Source organism: Hippoglossus stenolepis, chromosome 13, assembly GCF_022539355.2.
Source record: "Hippoglossus stenolepis isolate QCI-W04-F060 chromosome 13, HSTE1.2, whole genome shotgun sequence".
Taxonomy (NCBI): domain Eukaryota; kingdom Metazoa; phylum Chordata; class Actinopteri; order Pleuronectiformes; family Pleuronectidae; genus Hippoglossus; species Hippoglossus stenolepis.
Window position 1 is genome coordinate 19226268 of NC_061495.1, and position 23378 is coordinate 19249645.

Below are 23378 nucleotides of genomic sequence, written 5' to 3' on the forward strand. Positions count from 1 at the left end.
CTCAGTGACTCACATACACTGTCTCCCTCTCGCTGTGCGTCGGTTGCCCTCCTCTAAACACGCGCGTGCACACACACACACACACACACACACACACACACACACACACACACACACACACACACACACACACACACACACACACACACACACACACACACACACGTGTTTCTCTGCGTTTACACAGACAGACAGTGAGACGGCGGTTCTCCTCTGTTTGGTTTGTGTTTTCTCTTTGTTGCTTGTTGTTAACGCGGGAGCCGATGATAGAGAGGAGAGGGGAGAGCAGGAGGAGGTGAGACAGCTCCCTGTTGATGATGTGGAGTAGTTTCCTGAGTCGAGGTAGGAAATCCTTCTACTGTCTATTTCTGTTAAAGCATGCGTCTTCTGTGTCAGGCTGCATGGTTATACAGTGTGTGCACAGTGTCCGCACACTACAGGTGTTTGCTATGTGTGGTGTTTATGGGGGTGTCGAGGGTAACACAACGCGGAGGTCATGACCTGCACCCAAACTTTGAACTGAGGCTGTAGTCAGGTTGTGGTCTGTCTGCTCAGGTAAAAACTGTGGTTTGAGTGGAAATTGGATGAAATACAATCAGCTGTTCTCCAAAAGGTGCTTCATCTCAGCACAGTTAATGATAAAGTCAAATCAAAATGTTGAATTTTCAGTTTTCTCATAATTCATTGAAGTGAAACATAATTTGTCCATCTGGTTTTCTTTTGATTACACATTTATAAGCCCATAAAAATCATGTAATGAAATAGCATACATTTCAAATAAAAGGTATCATGTCTCTAAACAGTAATGTGTCTTGGCTGAGATATAAAATTTGTACTATGGATAAAGAGACAATGTGAAAAAGGTAGATTTTCATAAATGAACGTGGATGTTGAGGGACCGAAAATTCTTATTTTTAAAATAGCTAGTTTTATTGTATAATGTTGAAGTTCATTATTATATTCCATAAAATGTCGACGGCCAACATGTAAGTATTATGTAAACCTATAGAAAATATATCATACTTGAAAATGTAGAAAAACCAAAAACCAAATAAAACCAAAACACTGTAGAGACCTCCCACATGAGAAAACTATTATTTGTTTGACTGCTTTGTACCAATTTTAATCTTCAGATATTCATAAATAATATACTAACTACACTACACAGAAATTAGGAATACAAATGTGCGAGTGCTGAGAGTCGTGTTCATCCAGTGTGGATGTGAACACCCTCAATTTAAAGCCCAACTTCATTGTGAACAAGACTGAGTTGACAATTATGCCAGCAGCTTTGTGAGTTTGTATTTGCTGTAGGTACATTATAATTATTATTTTACTTTTGGGAAACATGAAAGTGGTTACCAATTTACCTGCAAACCTTCCAAGAACTGTTGAGACATTGAAAACCACTAATTTAGCCATTTTGTTGCATTAGAGGAATTAGAGTCGGCACGATCCATCCTCTGGAGACCATGAATGTGTAAAACAAATCTGTTAACCCTCCATCTAATAGTTGTTGAGATATCTCTGTCCGGACCAAAGTGAGAGACCGACTCAGAAAACCCTAATCACCATCTATAGAGCCATTCTGCAAACAACAAGTCTGTTTTCATCCGCCATCATCTTCTCTTTCTTTATATGCCAACTTTTCTACATCGAAAAAGTGAGCAGTATTTTGGCTTTCGTAGCAGTTTTTCTTTTTTTTTGGCTCAAGTAAAATATGCACCTGAAAGCAGGTGGGTTGAAATGTACCTACTGCGGAGGAAGAGTCTGAAAAACAGGATTTTTTTCACTTCAGATCTCTGCTACAAACACTTGGACACGCTGTGCAGCCTCGTGTGCGCCCTCTCTTAAATGTGATGGTTGCCTCACGTGTGCTCAACCTGGAGATCGGACTGCGTTTATTCAGGCAGAGGAGTATTTACAGGTGTATCAGCAGCTAGATAAACATTAAAGATCATTTTGACGTTTCCTTGGAGAAACAGAATATTGGAATATAAGACAATAATGAGATTGGTTGTCTGAATCTGTTTGCTGACATTCCTCTCATTATAGATAGCATGACTGCTGTGATTACCCACACACTGCTGCTCATCACCACAGCGCAGTGTGCGTGTGAGTGTGCGAGACAAAAACACACAATGAATTCCCTTGTCTACCGTGTGTCTGGATTTGTTTCTGCAGATTAAACATAAGCTTCATTCTTCACTGTTTATAGATATCGTTTGCTTGTCTTTGTAACTGACACAACATCATACATTTGTTTTTAAATAATACCTTTAGACCCTGTTGTCTCAGTCTCGCTTCATTCGTTGGGTTTTGTCTGAGAAGCTGTAGTCGGTGTGTCGCCTCTTTTATCCAGAATCAGGCTCATTTAACACAGAGATGTTACGTCTATGTCACTGGTGCTGCAACAAATGAAAAATCCTGAAAATGAATTTAAAAAAGGACAGATCCGATAAGAAACTTTTTGCTGTCCACAGGTCTTGTGGTGTCAACATTTAAGGCTACAGCTAAGGATTATTTTCATCTGTTAATTGGATACTGAATCTATTGATTGCTAAGACAATATCATGTCAGAAAATGTTGTAAAATCCACTTTATAATGCCTTACAACCCCGGGTGATGTATTCATATAAAGTTTCAAATAATTTGGGGTATATCCGCCCATCCATCCATATGGGCGGATGAGGGTCACTATGGGTTGACTGGAGCCAATCCCACCTGACATTGGGCGAAAGGCGGGATATACCCTCAACATACCAACAACCATTTATGCTCACACTCACACCTATGGACAGTTAACATAGAAAACCCATGCAGACATGGCGAGAACATGCAAACTCCATACTGAAAGGCCCTGGTCAAGTCGGGATTCGAATCAGGACCCCTCTTGCTGTGAAAGTGTGAACCACCTGCCACCCCAATATTGTAGATAGTTGCATATGATTTTTTAATTAACAGAGCCTAAGTATTTTTCAGTTTATAATCATATTTCGCAGAAGAAACTAAATGAAATCCTAAAATATGAATCAATAATCAGAAAAGTTTACAAATCACTTTCCATCCTATAGCAGCACGACTTTATGACCTTTCTTCTTACGCTTTGCTCAGTCATCAGTCCGCTGTTTTTTTCTGTCCAACACGTTCATACAAATATTTGATTCTAATGAAATTTCTACTGCAGGTGATGATGCTGCTCTTTTTCTGTGAGTTTCTACTGTTTTCTACTTAGTCTCAGACTGGAGCTCCCCTGTCTGCTTTCATACTCCTGATTGGCTTGCTGTGTGTGTGTGTTGTTGTGTGTGTGTGTGTGTGTGTGTGTGTGTGTGTGTGTGTGTGTGTGTGTGTGTGTGTGTGTGCGCTCTTGTACAGCTGTCTTTGTGAGGACCAGTTTGAGTCTACAACCTATGGAGGACATTTTGGGAAAGTGAGGACCTTCTGGCCAGTCCTCACTTTGTGACCCCGCGTTTAATGGACTGTTTGGGGTTTAAGATTTGGTTTTAGGGTTAGGGTTAGAATTAGGTTTAGGTTAGGTTAAGGGTTAGGGGTAGGCATCTAGTTTGGATGGTTAGGGTTAGGGTGAGGGGCTAGGGAATGCATTATGCCAATGAGTGTCCTCACTAAGATAGCTGTACAAACCGGTGTGTGTGTGCGTGTGTGTGTGTGTGTGTGTGTGTGTGTGTGCGTGTTTGTAAGTAGGTCACGTTCAGAGCACATACACCACACACACACATACATGCTCGTTCGTTATGTTTCTCTGCATAATAATAATAATGCGGTGTGATGTCTAATGCTGCTGTCAGCAAAACCACACTCAGGCTGTGTCTCTCCACCGCTCTCGCTCTCTGTGGATAAGGGATGTTTAAGATGCAGATGAAGGTGATGGGATGGTTTCTCCTCCCAGTAGGATCAGCGGTGTATTAATACCCCGCGTTCTTCCAGGCTTCGTCTCCAGCTGCAGTGATTTCAGCAGTAGTGTTTTCTGCAGTGAGTGATCATGTCATTGTGCCGTCAGCACGTCCAAGGACAAAACTGGGATCATTCTGGCTTCACTAGTTCCTGCATTTAATTCTTTAGTGAGAAAGTCAGTGGGAAAATTATTGATCTGGAAGAAAATGTATTTATTCATATTCTGACATTCTGGGGAAACTTGTAAATGAGATGCAGAACAGAGTTGGAGTCAGGACGTGGTTAGAGTTTCACATAATTATTTTTTCTCAACCAAGGATCCTTGAGAGACCCCCCTCATGTCCCTTGGAATAATTGGAATTTTTTTTACACTTCTACTTATTTATGGGAAAGAACAACACAAGATGCATATCTTAGAAAGATATTAGACATGCATTAAAAATATTATCATATTCATTTATGCCAACACAGAAAACCCATATATCATGACAATTTTAATGGATGAATCTGGAAACTTTTCACAGACCCCTTGAAGTGTGACACAGAACCCCATGGTCCATGGAGCCAGTGCGTTCAGGATGTGTCCAGATCTGCTTTGACTAGTTTAACAGCAGGAAAAACGCTAAGAAGACGTCATGTGTCTCATATTCATACATGAAACAAACAGAAATTTCCAATTTTCTTCTTCTGCTGTGGTCGAACGTCAGTAACTGAAAAATTTGCACCACCAGCTGTTCATCTCCACAAACTATTCATATTTGCATAACAGCTGTGGATGAAAACACGTTCATTTGCATTTTCTCCTCCAGATTTTTACAAAATTAAGTTTGTTTTAGTGCAACTTTTGCTCTGTGTTTGGATGGAAACATCTGATATCGCACTATCTTAGTTTTTAATGTTTATTGCATTCATACACACACACACGCACAATATTTCCTGTGTAACAGGAGATTGTGTGAACCAAAAACAACTGCTCTCTGATCCCTTCGCACACACGCAGACACACAAAAAGCAGTGAGTGCAGCAGGGTAATTTCATCTTTAATCTTCCAATATAATACTGTGTGTGTGTGTGTGTGTGTGTGTGTGTGTGTGTGTGTGTGCGGTCGCTCTCTCTCCCCCTCAATCGTCCTCGGGGATAGAGTTTCTTGTCTCTGGAGGAAAAGGCAGCAGGGGATTAAGAACTAACGCTCACACCCACACATATACAAAAAGAAACACACACCTGACGCTTAGGGTTCGGGGGTTCAGATAGCGATGACACATGCCACTCTTGCTCCAGTCACCTGATACACTCTCTCTCTCTCACACAAGCACACACACATGCAGAGGGAGTGGTGGGTGTGTTTGGCTTTTGCTCTTTGGTTTGTAAAAAAGACCACAGCAGAGTAGCAGGGCCGGACAGGAAGCAGCAGAGTACAGTAGACGACAGAACGTGTTACAGTAGAGAACAGTAGAATTTACAGTGAATACAGCCAGAGGGGGAGAAAAGGTTAAAGAAAAATAAATCTGGATCGAGATCAAAGGAAAGGAAGACATCAGGTGCAGGTATGAACCTTTCATTGAAACATCTTCATCGCTCTTCCTCGTGCTCAGCTGTTATCACTTCCTGTGGGCGGCTGTCGACTACTAACCAACCAATCCCCAGCTCCTCCTATGTGCCTGCTGAAGTGTCCTTGGGCAAGACACTGTACTTGTGAATGAGAACATGTGAATAGTTAAGACCATAAAAATGCTATATAAATGTAATCTATGTATCATCTCTGCTCTCTATGTCTGTGCTGCTGTCAGATTGGCTAGAATCACTTTACAGCCTGTGAACTGCACCAGATGTTTCTCTTTTCTCTGCTGAGTTAGAGCATGATAGAATGAAGCTGCAACAACAGTCTGGATGATGATGGGCTGATGTTTACGCAACAGATAATACTGTCGCACAACCCTTCTCCGGTGCTTTATTCATTAAACTCTGACTCTAGTTGGATTAAAGTTATAAGTCGCCCATATTGTGTTTTGACGTGCAAAGCAACCCAGGTTAGTTGCTTTGGTATATGCTTTACTATACAGCCCAGTATTTCCATCGCTGCTAAGTCCTGTCTGTTGGTTTGTTGATTTGGTGCAAGATTACGGAAAAACTACTGGACGGATTTCCATGAAACTTACTCAAACAATGTTTCAGGGAAGAACCTTTGGTGCGGGTCCAGGTTAGGGGGCTGATCCAGATCCATGATTTATTTTTTCATTTTAACATTGCGTTTTTCAACATCTTAATTGATTTCTCAGAGAGTAATTTATGCATCTTGATGAAAAAAAATCCCACATTTTTATTTAGATCCAAATAAAAATGCCGATCTAGTGAATCAAGTAAAATAGGGCTTTTTTTATCAACTATATTGAAATAGGGGTGGTTGGTTTGATTAATCCTTATGAGCTCACCTAGTAGCCGACTATTGCAAATTTTCAATCGAGTGATTTTGACAGTATGAGCATCCAAGCTGTAACTTATTCTGACCAGTCTATATTTTATTTTGATCGTATGTTCAAATTTCAATTATTATCTTTTGTAGGGCTTTATTTCTTATTTTTTTTAGGTGGTATGATTTTCTCTATGTGTTGCTTTTGTAATATATTTCCTGTGCACACAAAAATTAGTTTGAATAGTTTTACTATTAAGATTGAGATTTGTGGGAGTGACAATACTTAGGGGCTTAGTTTAAGCCACTGTAGTGTATCTTGCTGTGTTTTGAGCTCAAAGATCGGTGCTGTCAACACGACTTCTAATTGATCAACAGTGTTGTCTGTGTCACAGTATGAGAGCTGCGTTGATTTGTGTCTGCAGGATACGAAAGTATCTCCGTCATTCAGAAATAGACTGAATGACTGAGACGCTTTCAGATCTGCTTCAACATATTTAGAGGGTTACGAAGACCAATGCGTGCACACACACACACACACACACACACACACACACACACACACACACACACACACACACACACACACACACACACACACACACACACACACACACACACAGAAGTGCCTAGTGCAGTTGAAAGATGAGTTGTTATTGGCCAGCTGGTTGCTTGCGTACTTCTCTTATTTTAATTACACCTACCTAGCACTGTATGTGTGTGTGTGTGTCATGCTTCAGATGTTTTATCTGACCTCCTGTCATCATGCTGCTGAAGTATTCTGATATATACTTAATTGATTATTTCCACTATCAATTAATCAGATTATTGTTAATCAATTTATTGCATTAGTGACATCTTCAAGCGTCTGATTTTTTTTTTGACAAATGGTCCAAAACCCAACGATTTAGTTCAATGTCACTTAAGGCAAAGAAAATCGTTAAATCCTCACATGTAAGGAGCATGTAAAAAATATTCAAAATAGCTGCCAATTAATTTTCAATCAATTAATTATGCGATGCATATATATATACACTACCGTTCAAAAGTTTGGGGTCACTTAGAAATTTCCTTATTTTTCAAAGAAAAGCACTGTTTTTTTCAATGAAGATAACATTAAATTAATCAGAAATACACTCTATACATTGTTAATGTGGTAAATGACTATTCTAGGTGGAAACGTCTGGTTTTTAATGAAATATCTACATAGGTGTATAGAGGCCCATTTCCAGCAACTATCACTCCAGTGTTCTAATGGTACATTGTGTTTGCTAATCGCCTTAGAAGACTAATGGATGATTAGAAAACCCTTGAAAACCCTTGTGCAATTATGTTAGCACAGCTGAAAACTGTTTTGCTGGTGAGAGAAGCTATAAAACTGGCCTTCCTTTGAGCTAGTTGAGTATCTGGAGCATCACATTTGTGGGTTCGATTATACTCTCAAAATGGCCAGAAGAAGAGAACTTTCATGTGAAACTCGCCAGTCTATTCTTGTTCTTAGAAATGAAGGCTATTCCATGCGAGAAATTGCGAAGAAACTGAAAATGTCCTACAACGGTGTGTACTACTCCTTCAGAGAACAGCACAAACGGGCTCTAACCAGAGTAGAAAGAGAAGTGGGAGGCCCGGTGCACAACTCAGCAAGAAGACAAGTATATTAGAGTCTCTAGTTTGAGAAATAGACGCCTCACAGGTCCTCAACTGGCAGCTTCTTTAAATGGTCGCAAAACACCAGTGTCAACGTCTACAGTGAAGAGGCGCGCGGGATGCTGGCCTTCTAGACAGAGTGGCAAAGAAAAGCCATATCTGAGACTGGCCGATAAAAAAAAGATTGATATGGGCAAAGAACACAGACATTGGACAGAGGAAGATTGGAAAAAGTGTTATGGACAGACGAATCAAAGTTTGAGGTGTTTGGATCACACAGAAGAACATTTGTGAGACGCAGAACAGGTGAAAAGATGCTGGAAGAGTGCCTGACGCCATCTGTCAAGCATGGTGGAGGTAATGTGATGGTCTGGGGCTGCTTTGGTGCTGGTAAAGTGGGAGATTTGTACAAGGTAAAGGGATTTTAAATAAGGAAGGCTATCACTCCATTTTGCAACGCCATGCCATACCCTGTGGACAGCGCTTGATTGGAGCCAATTTCCTCCTACAACAGGACAATGACCCAAAGCACACCTCCAAATTATGCAAGAACTATTTAGGAAGAAGCAGGCAGCTGGTATGCTGTCTGTAATGGAGTGGCCAGCGCAGTCACCAGATCTCAACCCCATTGAACTGTTGTGGGAGCAGCTTGACCGTATGGTACGCAAGAAGTGCCCATCAAGCCAATCCAACTTGTGGGAGGTGCTTCAGGAAGTGTGGGGTGAAATTTCTACAGATTACCTTAACAAATTAACAGCTAGAATGCCAAAGGTCTGCAATGCTGTAATTGCTGCAAATGGAGCATTCTTTGACGAAAGCAAAGTTTGAAGAACAAAATTAATATTTCAAATAAAAATCATTATTTCTAACCTTGTCAATGTCTTGACTATATTTTCTATTCATTTTGCAACTCATTTGATAAATAAAAGTGTGAGTTTTCATGGAACACACGAAATTGTCTGGGTGACCCCAAACTTTTGAACGGTAGTGTATATATACACTACTGTTCAAAAGTTTGGGGTCACCCAGACAATTTCGTGTTTTCCATTCTAGCTGTTAATTTGTTGAGGTAATCTGTAGAAATGTCACCCCACGCTTCCTGAAGCACCTCCCACAAGTTGGATTGGCTTGATGGGCACTTCTTGCGTACCATACGGTCAAGCTGCTCCCACAACAGCTCAATGGGGTTGAGATCTGGTGACTGCGCTGGCCACTCCATTATCGAGAACATACAGCAGCTGCCTGCTTCTTCCCTAAATAGTTCTTGCATAATTTGGAGGTGTGCTTTGGGTCATTGTCCTGTTGTAGGAGGAAATTGGCTCCAATCAAGCACTGTCCACAGGGTATGGCATGGTGTTGCAAAATGGAGTGATAGCCTTCCTTATTTAAAATCCCTTTTACCTTGTACAAATCTCCCACTTTACCAGCACCAAAGCAGCCCCAGACCATCACATTACCTCCACCATGCTTGACAGATGGCGTCAGGCACTCTTCCAGTATCTTTTCACCTGTTCTGCATCTCACAAATGTTCTTCTGTGTGATCCAAACACCTCAAACTTTGATTCGTCTGTCCATAACACTTTTTCCAATCTTCCTCTGTCCAATGTCTGTGTTCTTTGCCCATATCAATCTTTTCTTTTATTGGCCAGTCTCAGATATGGCTTTTCTTTGCCACTCTGCCTAGAAGGCCAGCATCCCGCGTCACTTCTTCACTGTAACACTGGCGTTTTGCGGGTACCATTTAAAGAAGCTGCCAGTTGAGGACCTGTGAGGCGTCTATTTCTCAAACTAGAGACTCTAATATACTTGTCTTCTTGCTGAGTTGTGCACCGGTGCCTCCCACTTCTCTTTCTACTCTGGTTAGAGCCCGTTTGTGCTGTTCTCTGAAGGAAGTAGTACACACCGTTGTAAGAAATTTTCAGTTTCTTCGCAATTTCTGGAATAGCCTTCATTTCTAAGAACAAGAATAGACTGGCGAGTTTCACATGAAAGTTCTCTTTTCTGGCCATTTTGAGAGTATAATTGAACCCACAAATGTGATGCTCCAGATACTCAACTAGCTCAAAGGAAGGCCAGTTTTATAGCTTCTCTCACCAGCAAAATAGTTTTCAGCTGTGCTAACATAATTGCACAAGGGTTTTCAAGGGTTTTCTAATCATCCATTAGTCTTCTAAGGCGATTAGCAAACACAATGTACCATTAGAACACTGGAGTGATAATTGCTGGATATGGTCTCTCTATACACCTATGTAGATATTTCATTAAAAACCAGACGTTTCCACCTAGAATAGTCATTTACCACATTAACAATGTATAGAGTGTATTTCTGATTAATTTAATGTTATCTTCATTGAAAAAAACAGTGCTTTTCTTTGAAAAATAAGGAAATTTCTAAGTGACCCCAAACGTTTGAGCGGTAGTGTATATATATTTATCAACACAAAGTGTTCCTCCTGCCAGAAACACCAGCAATGCTCTGCCCCAGTTTCTGCAACTAACTAAACAGTTTTATGGAGCTTAATCAGCCCCACGTGGATTTATACACCAGGCTGACGTGAGCGATCAAATAGCAACCACACTTTTTAGACACAGTGTGTGTGTGCTCTGTGTGTGGGGTGTGAATGCCAGAGATGACCCTGACAGCAGCCAAGTCGTAAATATGACCGCTGCAGAGATCAGAGAGTGACCAGCAGGAAACTGGATGCTACGACTCAGAAAGGGTTTAGAATCAATTTATAGACCATTCAATCCCAACCAGGAGGCAGCAAATGTTGCACCAGGAGAGAAACTGTGGTCGTTCTGAATGTGTGCAACTGAGATATGTTTGGTTTATAATGATTTAAATTTACAATTAAGATAAAAAGATTAAATTCTTTGGCAAAAGTTTTATTTATTACTTCACCAACAAAGTTATATTTTCATCTGCACTTGTCTGTTTGTGTGTCAATTAGCAGGATTATGCAAATTGTACTGCACAGATTATCTCAAAGCTTGGTGGAAGGATGCATTATGGGTCAGACAAGAATCGTTTTTTTTTTTACATTTTCATTAATCTCCATGATAATAATACGAGTATCTTGATGAAACATTATCATGTTTAGGGGACTGGCCCGGGTGAAGAATATCCAAAAGAATTTTCCACATCAAGTTCAACTTTTATGTATGATCCTAAAGGAGCAGGTAAAACTGTCCCAAAACAGAGAAGCAGAGAGAGTTGTTTAACTACCACCAGTCAGACTGGATTGGATGTAGTTAATTCACCAGTAATGGGCAGGTGTCACTCAGAAGTAAGAGTGGGTTGTCCACTAAACAAAGGATCAATGGTTTGATCCCAGTATAAATGTGTGTGTGAATGGGTGAACATGATTTGAGAGGCTGGTTCCTCTGTTGAGGATGAAAAGTTGAGCACTGCTGTACGCAGCATGAGCAACGTGACGCAGTGGAGCCCCAATGCAGTTCTGCAACGGATGACGTCTCCCCATTTAAAGTGAATGAGCAGCATTTCAGTTGCGAGTCCAGTGTAAGATCCAGTTTGACCTGTTTTATAATGCTGCCCGTGTGAAACAGATTCCACTCACACATGGAAAAGTAAAAGTAACTCGAGCTTTCAGCGTCATCATCAGTGTTTATTTACAAGCGGCTTCCACAGATCTTCCTCACCAATCAACAACAGCCTGAAATAAAACTGCCTGACGTGTTAGTTGATTGTTGGTGCTGATGCTGGTTTTCAGACTTCCAATGTGAACGCAGTAGCAGATATGTATCAGTATTTATAGCAGCTTCTTAGAACAGTAACTTACTTCGACAGAGAGGGGTGACTGTGTGTGTGTGTGTGTGTGTGGTAACCAGATCTCAGAGGACACGACAGAAGGACAGAATTAAGACGACTCTGTCACCACACTGTTTATCACACACACACACACACACACACACACACACACACACACACACACACACACACACACACACACACACACACACACACACACACACACACACACACACACACACACACACACTGAAAATTATCTTCACGTCATACAGATCATAAAAAAAAGGACGGGAGCTCAACACGTACAGATTATATCAGCATGTAAAAGATTCACACTAAATGAAGTACCTCTAAAAAAAAAACAGCTCGCAGACAAAAATCACCAGATATTTGAGTGGTGTTGATGGACACTGACCCTAAAACACTGACCCTAAAAAGGTCGGACAGCGGCGAGACAGATTGAGAGACGGGTTTGTAAAGGCTAAAGGGATCCTTGAGAAGGCTCAAATAGTCCGTCAGGATGTTCTGGGCTCCTTCAGATGGTTTAAGTCGTCCTCAAGCAGATTCCTGTGGTAACTAAAGAACCATTAATGGTCTTAGAGGTGATTTATTAGTTGAGCAGGGTCTTTAAGGACGTTCTGATGGTCTTTAAGGTGGTTTAAGTAAAGGAGTTGTAAGTTTTCAATAACAAACCTCTGCCAAGGCTGATTGGCTGATCACCATATTGCATATACATGTGTTGATGTCAGTAACACACACAGTGTTAATGGACGCTTTCTGCAAACTCCTCACATTAAACACAGGCAAAATATCCATTCTGTGGTATGTTGAAAGGAATATTTTTTAACATACAGTAACTGAATAAACATCAACCCCCTAAAATACTTTTAATTTAAAAAATCTGGATCATTATTCACATCCACACATACCTGTTTTTCCCCATAAAGATCTCCGCCCTATTTAACAATTTTAAAGTTTAAAGTTTAAAAAGGAAAATTCTTAATCTAATCGTAATCTTGCTGATACTCAGGCAAACAGCAATGAAAAAACTGGAATTGCAGTAAAGCACATACCTCTGCCCCCTCAACATGATTTTTTAATCAGGATCCATTAATTATTCCCTGTGAAGTCAGTGACAATATCCCAAAATGCCTGATCTCACAATGTTGGAAAAAGTAATAAATAATTCCCAGATCTGCACCAAAATGTAATGGGTTCTTCCCTGATCCATTACACACCCTTTCACCAAGTTTCCTGGTAGCCCGTTTACTAGTGTTTGCGTAAAACAAACAGACATACAAACTAACCCACAAACAGAGGTAACTATCAACACAGAGGAGGAACTGACCCCAGAGACAAGTAGGTTTGTAAAGGTGTCTTTGAGAAAGGTTCCAGGGTAATTGAGGGGGCACCAGTAATGGATGAGTTATGGGTTCTTGAGATGGTGTCAGTGATGCTTGATGAGTCATGATTGGTTCTCGTGCTGTTGACAAGATGAGATAATAGTTCATTAGTCCCACAAATGGGAAACTTCCATGTAACGGCAGCAAGGACAATATCAGACATAAAAGCCATCAGGAAAAAAAGCAATAAATAAGTGAACAATCAATATAAACAAAAGAAAATCTAATAGTTATAGGAAGATATATACTATATAGAAAGGGTTACACATGGAAAGTTATTGACATTGCTCTGACAATGGAGATATTTTTAGCAATGACAGTGTGCATGGGTTCAGTTTACTAGTATTACATCTTCATTGTGGCTGCATTATCGAATGCAAAGCTTTTATTTTTCCATCAAGTTGACACATAACACCATCGATAAAAATAGGCCCCAATCTGTATTTACCATCACAAATAATCTTCCAGCTAATAAAAGCTGATCCACACAGTGGTCGCCGTGTGTGTCCAGCTACATGTGTTTGATTACAGCACCGTGGTGTGTCATGTTGTCCTGAACTTAATAAAGAGCTGTGACTCCTGCTCTGCTATATGAGGTCAAACTCCGAAAGCAGTAGTGTGGCATGCAGCTAATCCACAGCTAGCCTAATGTCAGTCTAAAGGCATGCACATGTAGCCTGGCCAGGCCTGGCCTGTTCTGACCTGGATATACCTTACATTGGGTTATAGTTTTTTTTGTGCATTTTAAATGGTTCAAACTACAATTGAAATCTGATAGTGATGTATATTTTATTTATGACCAGTTACAATGGGTTACATCAGTTGGTTTAGAATGTATTTCAGTCAGTTAATCCAATTAAAATAGGCTAGAATAAGATATAGTGCATTTAGAATGTATTTAAAACATGTGTCGGTAGCTATAGGACAGCTGTAAATATATTATATGGTATTTAAAATGGGTTCCATTGAGTTGTTGTGCATTTAAAGTGGGTTCCAATCATAGACCATTTGTATAGCCTTAAATAAGTAATGAAAACTAAAGTTACTGGAAAGAATACCAAAAAACATTGTTGAGGCATTATTCAAAATGTATTTTTACTTTTTAGTTTGGTCTATGTCCCATCCACTAACAGGGTTTTTGACCTATACTGCAGCCAGCCACCAGGGGCCTTCTTTGGCTTCACTTAAGGTGGAGCAGCCATGTCATCTGTACACACAGTCTATGGTCATTCAGAATGGGTGTGAATTAAGAATAATGAATTTAGAATCAGCTAAACTGCTTTATTGTACATTTAAAATAGGACGGAATATATTTACTTAATTCAAGTTTGATAGAAAGAAAAAACAATAACCATAAAACTTCTCCTCCTCCTCCTCCTCCTCCTCCTCCTCCTCCTCCTCCTCCTCCTCCTCCTCCTCCTCCTCCTCCTCCTCCTCCGTCAGGGCTGATTTAGTTTATCTCCGTGTTTCCACCTACTCTCTGTTGTTATGAGATCCTTCACTGCAGGGTGTCTATAAGCTGTGACTATAAACGTACACTGACAGAAGAAATGCACTTTTTCTTCGTCAGATCTACTCATGTAGATTTGTGTTGTATTTGTGTTTACCACGGAACAAGCAGGTTTAAATTTGGGCTCAGACTTCAGATTTGTCACCACTTTTCTTTGGTCAACCGCCCTCACGGGTAACCCAAAAGTAAACTCTTGATTCGGCTTTTAAAAGTTTTCCTGGGTCATAATCACTTTGTAATTTTACAATGGGACTGAGGACACTTTTGTTTCTTTAATCTTTCACAGTAGTTTTGGTTGTGATTGGTTGAGATGAACAGAGCAGCTCTCACTGGCCCCGTGGCGACTGGACACATGGACTCATTATGTGAGCTGCTCATTCACCCTCTCTCTCTCTCTCTCTCTCTCTCTCTCTCTCTCTCTCTCTCTCTCTCTCTCTCTCTCTCTTTTCTCTCTATGTTAATGCCTCTCTGGAGCCTCCAGCGGTCACAGCTCCATATGTTCTTCACATTCTTACTGTAAAGCAGATGCTCAGGTCTCCAGGTTGAAATGATATAAACATTTGAGTGGGATGGATTTCCTCCATTTGTTCTTGGGTGTCTTTGCCAAGAAGTGTGTGTGTATCACTCGGGAAAATCTTTGTTGCGGTTCAAGCTAACGTTACACATATGGACACAAATGGTCACAACTCAGTAGCCTTTATAAATGGTAAGCTGATCTTATTTATACTGCCCTTTTCCAGTGTTATTGACCACCCAGTACAAGTCACATTCACCCATTCACACACAAATTCAGACTAGAGGAGACAAGGATCAAACCACCGACCTTCTGGTTAGTGGTCTCCTGAACCACAGCCAACCACAGCTATCGTAATAATTATAGAATAATATAATAAGTTTAGTTGATGATACATGATATGCATGAGGGCTTGGTTGTTTGTGGTTAAAACCTTCAAATTAATTGGAAAAAATGGATTCCATTAAAAATCACCAAAATACTGGATGTAAATGTTCTGCTGCCGTCAAGAAAGTGAGAGTGAAAAGAATCCGGCGGCTTTGGACAATGATCCAAAGTCCACCGTGAATTATTAAGAGAAACACAGGCTGGAATTTTTGGAACAGCCCTCACTGTCCCCTGACTTCAACATCATTGAAAATTGTGTGTACATCTCAAACATGCTGTTTGTGCAAGACAACCTGAAAATGATCTCATGACTTAAAGTGATCTGCAGGAAGAATGGGTTAAAAATCAAGAATAAAGAGTCTTATTTAGCTCCATAGAATGTTTGGAGCCAGTGATATCTGCCAAAAAGAGAGTTGTTATGTATTGACTATAGTGGAGCAGCTGCTTCTCTTCATCAGTGTCTTGATAAAACAGCATAAAGACTCATTGTAAGGACATTTGAAATTGTTATTGAAGTGCCATTAATCCCCCCCCACTCGCTCGTCAGAAAATATGCAGAATCTGCGAGGCTCAAAACTGTTTTCTGTTTGCAGGAATAGGGTGTGGCGCAGTAGGCGGGGCCTTGCCAGGGCTGATTGGGGCCACTGGTCCCTCAGTGATGATGAAACCGTTCCTGACCTACTCTGTCGAGACGGCGTCGCCAGTGGGACTTTTTCCAAACTTCAACACGGTATGTGACTGTTTGTGTCATTGTGTTTCATTATGTGTGTGTTTGTGTGTGTGTGTGTGTGTGTGTGTGTGTGTGTGTGTGTGTGTGTGTGTGTGTGTGTGTGTGTGTGTGAAGGACAGTAACAGGACATGGTGACAGGGTGATGTAGCTCCTGACTGTGATTAAGAGACTAATCACAGTTCAGTCAGTCCCGAGCAGGCTGCCGACCTTTGACCTCTGTGTGCTTCCTGCAGATGGACCCAGTGCAGAAGGCCGTCATCAATCACACCTTCGGTGTTACCATGGTGCCCAAAAAGAGACAGGTCATCTCATGTAACGTCTGTCAGCTGAGGTTCAACTCTGATGTAAGTGTGTGTTTGTTTCATTCATCTTCCTCAGTGATCAACTTCCTGTGATGTGACAAAACAACATATAAAACAAAACCACAACAAAGAGACAAAATTACAACAAAACAACAACTAAAAGACACAAAACGACTACTAGGAGACACATAATGACAACATAGAGACTGAATACAACCACAAAGAGCTGATTAAATACATGATGGTATGCCAGCCCCGACAGGATCTCCTTTTAATTTAAATGATTTTGGACTTTTTTTCACTTTCGACCGGACAAATGTTTGCAGTTTTTGCTCAGCTGGACAAAACAACTTCCTGGGTCCGTCTCTGCACTGGATGCACAAACATGAAGTTGTTTTACCGAAGATGATTTCCCCCAAAATATTCTTATTTGAATTGTTAAACTCAAACGAACTGGGCCTGTGTGATACTTAACACTGCCACAGTGTGTTTTTGCCGGTGTAACCTCTACCCCTCTATGTTTACACTGAGCTGTGTTAAGGACACTAAGCTCCATCACATAATGACTGCTGAGAGGTAACGAGCTGCTCATTAGTGACGTGCCAATCAAACCTGACTAATTTATGAGCTGGTCAAATAATGCATGAGTGAACATTAAAACAGGAATCAGAGGAGGAGAACATAGTTTAATACGCTGAGTAAAGGTTGAGTCATGACACGAGGACACTGTTGGCCTGGAGGTGTATTACTGACACACTGACGGGAGAAAACACATTAATGCAGCTGTAAATGCACTGACATTGTCGTACTCAGAATGCAACCAGTCATCCAGACCACTTCGGAAATTCATGGTCCACACAGGATGAACTGTACCGTGATCAAGAAAATCGTTATTGTCCCCGAAGAGCAAGTTGTTGGGCAGTCAACAGTAAAATTAAATGAAAATTACAACATAATACCATCTGAAACCAGTGGGCAAGCACATCAAACATGAAGTTCATTATAAGGCCGAGGAGAATAAGATATTTAAAATCTAATAGATGTTGAAAAGGCCAAAGGCAGCGTGGACAGAAGAGTTGTTTGTCCTGCATGTTGGCAGAATTTAACCTCTCCTTTCTTTAATTGCCTTAAAGTCAATTCTGCAGCCTGTTGTAATTGTAATTTTAACTTTTAGTTTTACTGTAGTCACTCTCATGTTCACATAAAATGTTCTCTTAACCTGAATTTAACCTTGGTTTTACTTTTCAACTATTCTTATGTCACATATTTTGTATTGATACGTGCTGGTTGTATTTTAGTTATTCATTTGTTCATTTGTGATGTATCGTAAGGTGTTTCTTGGTGTCTAGTGTGGCACCATGAAATAAAATGTATTATTATTTATTATTAAAACTGCTATAAAATGTTGTTGGCCCCTCAGTTTTCACAAAATTCACGAATGTTGAGAGCAGTATATGGACTTTCTCTCAGCACCTCCAACTCTGACTGATAATATATTATTATTATTTCTTAAAGGTTCAGTGTGTAAGACCTAGGTGAAAGGGATCTATCAGCAGAAACTGAGTATAAAATAATCCCAGTGATGTTCTCACTAGTGTGTTTCATCTAAATTGTAAAAATTCTTGTTTTCTTTAACCTAGAATGGGCCCTTTATATTTAAATTCTTTATATTTACATCAGGAGCGGGTCCTCTCTCTACGGAGGCCGCCATGTTTTTTACAGTAGCCCAGACTCGACAAACTAAACACCTTTTGAGTTTTTATGACATCTGAAGGCTTCCACAGGTTCTCTCTCATGTTTGGAAGGGGAGGAGGAGGTGAGGGGTATTCAGCTGCAAAATGCAACTTCACCACTAGATGTCACTAAATTCTACACACTGAACCTTTAATAGTATGATCTCTGATTTATTTGGTTTTGTTGCATCAGTTTTGATAACTTAAATAATCCACCTATTATCTGACATTGAGTCTCAGAAACTGGTTGCAGGTATTGGACAAGAGGACAGGTCGTCTCAGCAATAAAGACAATTTTATAAGAAACATAAAGAAAAAAGTAAGAAAAAGAGAGAAGGAAAAAAGCAGTTTAAATAAAATAGATTTAAATAAAAATAAAATAGAGTTCAATATAAGAGATGGTACGTTAACAGCTTGATTAAAAAGCTTGATGGCCTGGTGCTGAGTCTGGTAAGTGCAGCCGTTTCTGTTTGACACTAACAAAGAGAACAGTCTGGATTTCAGACGACAGAAGAATACAAATCTAAATGTTACTTGTCTCTCTGTCCATCAGTCTCAAGCAGAGGCTCATTACAGAGGCAGCCGTCACGCCAAGAAGCTCAAGTCTCAGGAGAACAAGGCCAAGACAAAGCTGTCAATCACTGCAGAGACCAATGGGAGCTACTCCAGTCCCGCCGGCCCCGCCCCTCATGCCTCATTTAACAGCAGCACCAATCAGCACACAGGTTGAGTTTATCTGCTGATGAGAATGTTACAATGTTTTTATGCTGTGGTCAGTTTGTTTCACGTGATGTTTTTCATTTCTTTCTTCAGAATTCTTATCCAGCCTCACAGACTCCTCAACTCCCCTCAAACCCTTCCTCCTCCTCCCCTCTTCCTCCTCTCCTCCCTCCTCCTCCTCGCCCTCGTCCAGTAGAGCCAGCAGTGAGCCTCCTCCCTCCAGTCCTCCCTCCGCTCTACCCGCTCCGGCCCTCTCTTCCTCGTCCTCCTCCTCTTCTGCTTCCTCCAAAGCTTCCCCTCCTCTGCCTCCTCCAGCTCTTGTCACCTCGTCTTCGTCCCATGCTCCTCTTCCTCCTCCTTCCTCCCAGGATGCACCTCTCCCTGCTGAATCTGAGGAGGAGAAGGCGAAGAAGCTGCTTTACTGCTCTCTTTGCAAAGTGGCTGTCAACTCTCTGTCTCAGTTGGAGGCTCATAACGCAGGTGAGGTGGATGGAGGTGATGTACGGGAAGCCAACTGGGTCATATTTTATGTATCTCATTTGATAAAAGCTGGTTTCTGTGCGTCTTTTGCTTCCAGGTTCAAAGCACAAGACGATGCTGGAGGCCCGGAGCGGCGCAGGGCCGATCAAGGCCTTCCCTCGACCCGGAGCAAAGCTGAAGAACGGCAGCAGCTTGGGATTGAAAGGCTCCGGCCTGCAGAACAAAACCTTCCACTGTCAGATCTGTGACGTCCACGTCAACTCTGAGATCCAACTCAAACAGGTGGAAACTCACCTCTGGCACGAACAGTATAACATCAGTCTACTGTTATTAACTATAGTGTACTTGGTAGTTTTTTAGCAGGATTACACTAATCTAATCATTAAACTAAACGACTCTAAACGAGTCCCAACGATTTCCATAAAATTTGGTGGAGCGCTAGAACATGACCCAAGAAAGAGCTCAATTAAATACCAGGACTCATCTTCTGTTCCTGTGATTACAATAAAAACCTTGTTAGAACTAAGTCAGTCAACAGGAACAATGGAGTGCTTTGACTTTGAAACAGGTACAGGAAGTGTTTCAAATCTATATGTTTGTGACATATTTGACAGATATATATTGAAACTGTGGTGAAAGATAATCTTTCACCGTCTTTTTTGCTGTGAACTACACTCGACATTTGGAGAAAATAGGCAGGTCCTTAATTCTGTAGAAGATCAGGGCAGCGCACATGTCTGAGACGTGTATATCTGCACGATGTGGAGACGTTCCACAGTCCACATGCACCACTCACGCAGACAGTGTGGCCCGGGTGTTAGCCTCGGCCGAGGTGTGCGTTCTCCGATCAGCCTTCTAGTTTAATTTATGACTCCTTCAGGGTGAAGAGAAAAAAAAAGATGATATGGAATGTGGTTGAAAAATTTGATCTGTCACTTGGTAATTTGATAATATGAGCTATTTTCTACCATGTTTTCCTTCATCAGTTTGGTTGTCAGTCTAACAGTGTTTGTTGATCTTTTTGTTGCAGCACATCTCCAGCAGGAGGCACAAAGACCGGGTGGCAGGAAAACCCAGCAAACCCAAATACAGCCCTTATAACAAACCGCAGAGAAACACTCTCACAGTGAGTGTCTCTCTACCACTCTCTCACAATCAAATTCACATTTACTTAACATATTTAAGTACAGTATTGTTGTAGAAGCAGATGTGAAACATTATCAATAATTCAATCAATACTATTGGTCAGTAATAAATCAATAACTGTTACAATAACTATAATTTCCTCTCCTTGTTTCCTTTCCTTTTCTATCCTCTCCTCACCCCTTCTTGTCTCCTGCTCTCTTTTCTCCTTGTTTCTTTTGTCCTCTTCTCCTTTCTCCTCTCTCCTCTCCTCTCCTCCTCAGAATGAGTTAGTGAAGCCATCCCTCTCTCCCTCCTTCCTCTCCACAACCTTCGCTCCTCCGCCCTCCACCCTCACCACCTCCATCTCGCTCGCTCCCTCCTCTCTCTCATCCTCCCCCCTCCTCACGCCTGCCTCCTCACCCCTCACCCCGACTATCTCTCTCCACCCTCGCCTTTCAGCCTCCTCGTCCCTCTTCACCGCCTCCTTCCTGCGTCCGGCTCCTGGACCAATCAGAGCGGGCCATGGGTCGATTCTCTTCACGCCATACTGACAACAGAGGTGGTGGTGGGGAGTCGAGTCAGCGACCTTTGACGTCGGAAATCCAGTTTTTTTGGAGCTACAGGGGCAGAAGAGGCCATATGAAACATTGGCTCTGTCCTTGCAGCTGCAGGGATTCAAACCTGCAACCTTCTTACCTGACTGAGGCTTCACAAGAGACACAGGGACAAAACATCCTCCTGGATCAGACGTCTTTCTCACTGAAGCAACCTGTGACGCTGTTTTCACACTAACGAGAAAATGTTGAATGGAAAAATGTCTGAATTTCACACATTTTGTTGAAAGCAATAAGTGATCCTGGAAATGAGCTGAAACTTCAGCTCATTTGTTGATATCGGGATGCTGAACGTCCATCTCATGGAAAATGTGATACAACAGAAAATTTGCACGTTCCTTTATTTGACCTTGCTAACAAAAAAATGCACCTCATCATTTATGAACGATCCACAGTGTTTGTGGTTTCCTCAATATGCTGAAAATAAAGCTTCACATTCAGGATTCCTCAGGAATCGAGAAACAGGAAGCAGGACATATAATAAAAAAAATCTCTATGAAAACTGAATCTATAGAACAATGATGTCAGGCAATTTTCTGCTTTTTCAGGGCTCAGACACAAACGTATCCTGGACCTAGAGCCTGGTTCAGGTGGCAGTGGGTCCTCAGAGTTTGGAGGTGGGTTGATTCTTTCTGAATTAATCTCATCTGAACTCAGAATTCACGTCGATTCAAGATATTTTAAGTGCATGAGGTTCTTCTTCCTCCGGGAGTCAGAAAACTCAGCAGATGTCCTCCGCCATGTTGTCACGACTACCGCAGCGCTCTTCATGTCAAACTGGACTGTGGTGTCGCTCTCTGTGCTCTTGTTAAACACCCAACATACAACATCTCGAGCAAACACACTGCGATGTGACGAAAAATAAATGTAATGATAAGGATTGGCTTATTCTGTATTGTGATGGCTGTCCACAAATCTCAAGAAAAGACCAAACCCCAAAATACTAGTTACAGCTGAAAACTCTTCAAAAAACTAATTAACAGCTGAATAACAAACTGTAACAGGTTTGATCCTTTTGGTAAAAAAAAGAAAATCACATCTGGATTGATTTGACGGTTCTGATACATAAGCAAACTCCTGTTTCTCCTCATGCCTGAAGTCCACACCTCTGCCTGAACCTGATGTCGTCTGCACTGCCGATTTGTTACAGACTCACTCTGGAATCTGGATCAGACGATTTCCTGGTTTTACAGTGAAAAAAGACCTTTCATCCTGACTTTTGTCAACACTCACTCACTTTCAACCTTCCTCCTGCTCTCGCTGAATCTCACAAAGAGGAAACTTTTCAAGACTTTTATCACGTCACTGGAACCTTTCACAACCTGCAACAGCAATTTTCCTTTAATAAGTTAATTCACTTTCCATGATCAAAACAAAAATACAGTTTCTTTTGACTTTGCTCTGATAATTTATTTTCCAGTGAACACTGTAAATATTCACCAAAAGCTTTTTCACAACTTTCACGCAACCACATGATCTAAAGTTCGATCTGATGTTGTGTTCAGTGTTCACTCACTGAGGTTTATTTGTGTTTTAATTCGCTATACAGCCCATGTACTGTCTGTACATTTTCATTATGACAGAAGCCTATTAGTATTCTCGAGACAATTATTGATAACAAATCAAACATTTGACAAAAGGAGAAACAAACAACTTAAACTCTTCCTTTATGTTTTCTGCTCTGTCTTCCTGCTTTGTCCTGAATAACTTGAAGCATCTCAGTCTTCCAGTAATGAACCAACCGTTTTTAGTGTATATATTATGATGTATGTTTATCTATGCAGTATCTGGTGTCACGGTCGCTCTGTCTTTGATGTTGAACACGGAGCTCTCAGCCGTTCTCCTGGACTTCCTCCTCCGTCTAATGATGTCATCATAATGCAATAATGTACAGATCAGCTGCTGCTTTTCTATTCGCTCTGCTTCCAGCGATACAGAGGCCGAGTGTTGATACTGAGCAGAGCTACAACACTGGAATAAATCAAACAGGCTGTTTAAAATGAAGCTTTGTTTTTAGATGATGTGTTATAAAGTTGTCATTTTCTGTTCAAAACGTTATAAAGTTCTTTGTTGAAAAATAGGATTGTGAGCACCTGTGTGTGTATATGTACGTGTGTG

General features: G+C 41.1%; 1 protein-coding gene across 3 annotated transcripts in view; it reads left to right on the forward strand.

Moving 5' to 3' along the window:
- znf385b (zinc finger protein 385B) overlaps nucleotides 1–22216 on the forward strand; it is a 44401-nt gene extending 22185 nt beyond the window's left edge. For all 3 annotated transcript variants that reach the window (XM_035175246.2, XM_035175249.2, XM_035175247.2), the window contains 7 exons: nucleotides 16150–16286; nucleotides 16520–16630; nucleotides 18875–19046; nucleotides 19135–19521; nucleotides 19619–19803; nucleotides 20552–20647; nucleotides 20928–22216. In XM_035175246.2, the coding sequence (XP_035031137.1) occupies nucleotides 16150–16286; nucleotides 16520–16630; nucleotides 18875–19046; nucleotides 19135–19521; nucleotides 19619–19803; nucleotides 20552–20647; nucleotides 20928–21197 (1358 nt within the window). In that variant the 3' untranslated portion in view covers nucleotides 21198–22216. The remainder of the gene's footprint in view (nucleotides 1–16149; nucleotides 16287–16519; nucleotides 16631–18874; nucleotides 19047–19134; nucleotides 19522–19618; nucleotides 19804–20551; nucleotides 20648–20927) is intronic.
- Nucleotides 22217–23378: the final 1162 nt, after the last annotated feature.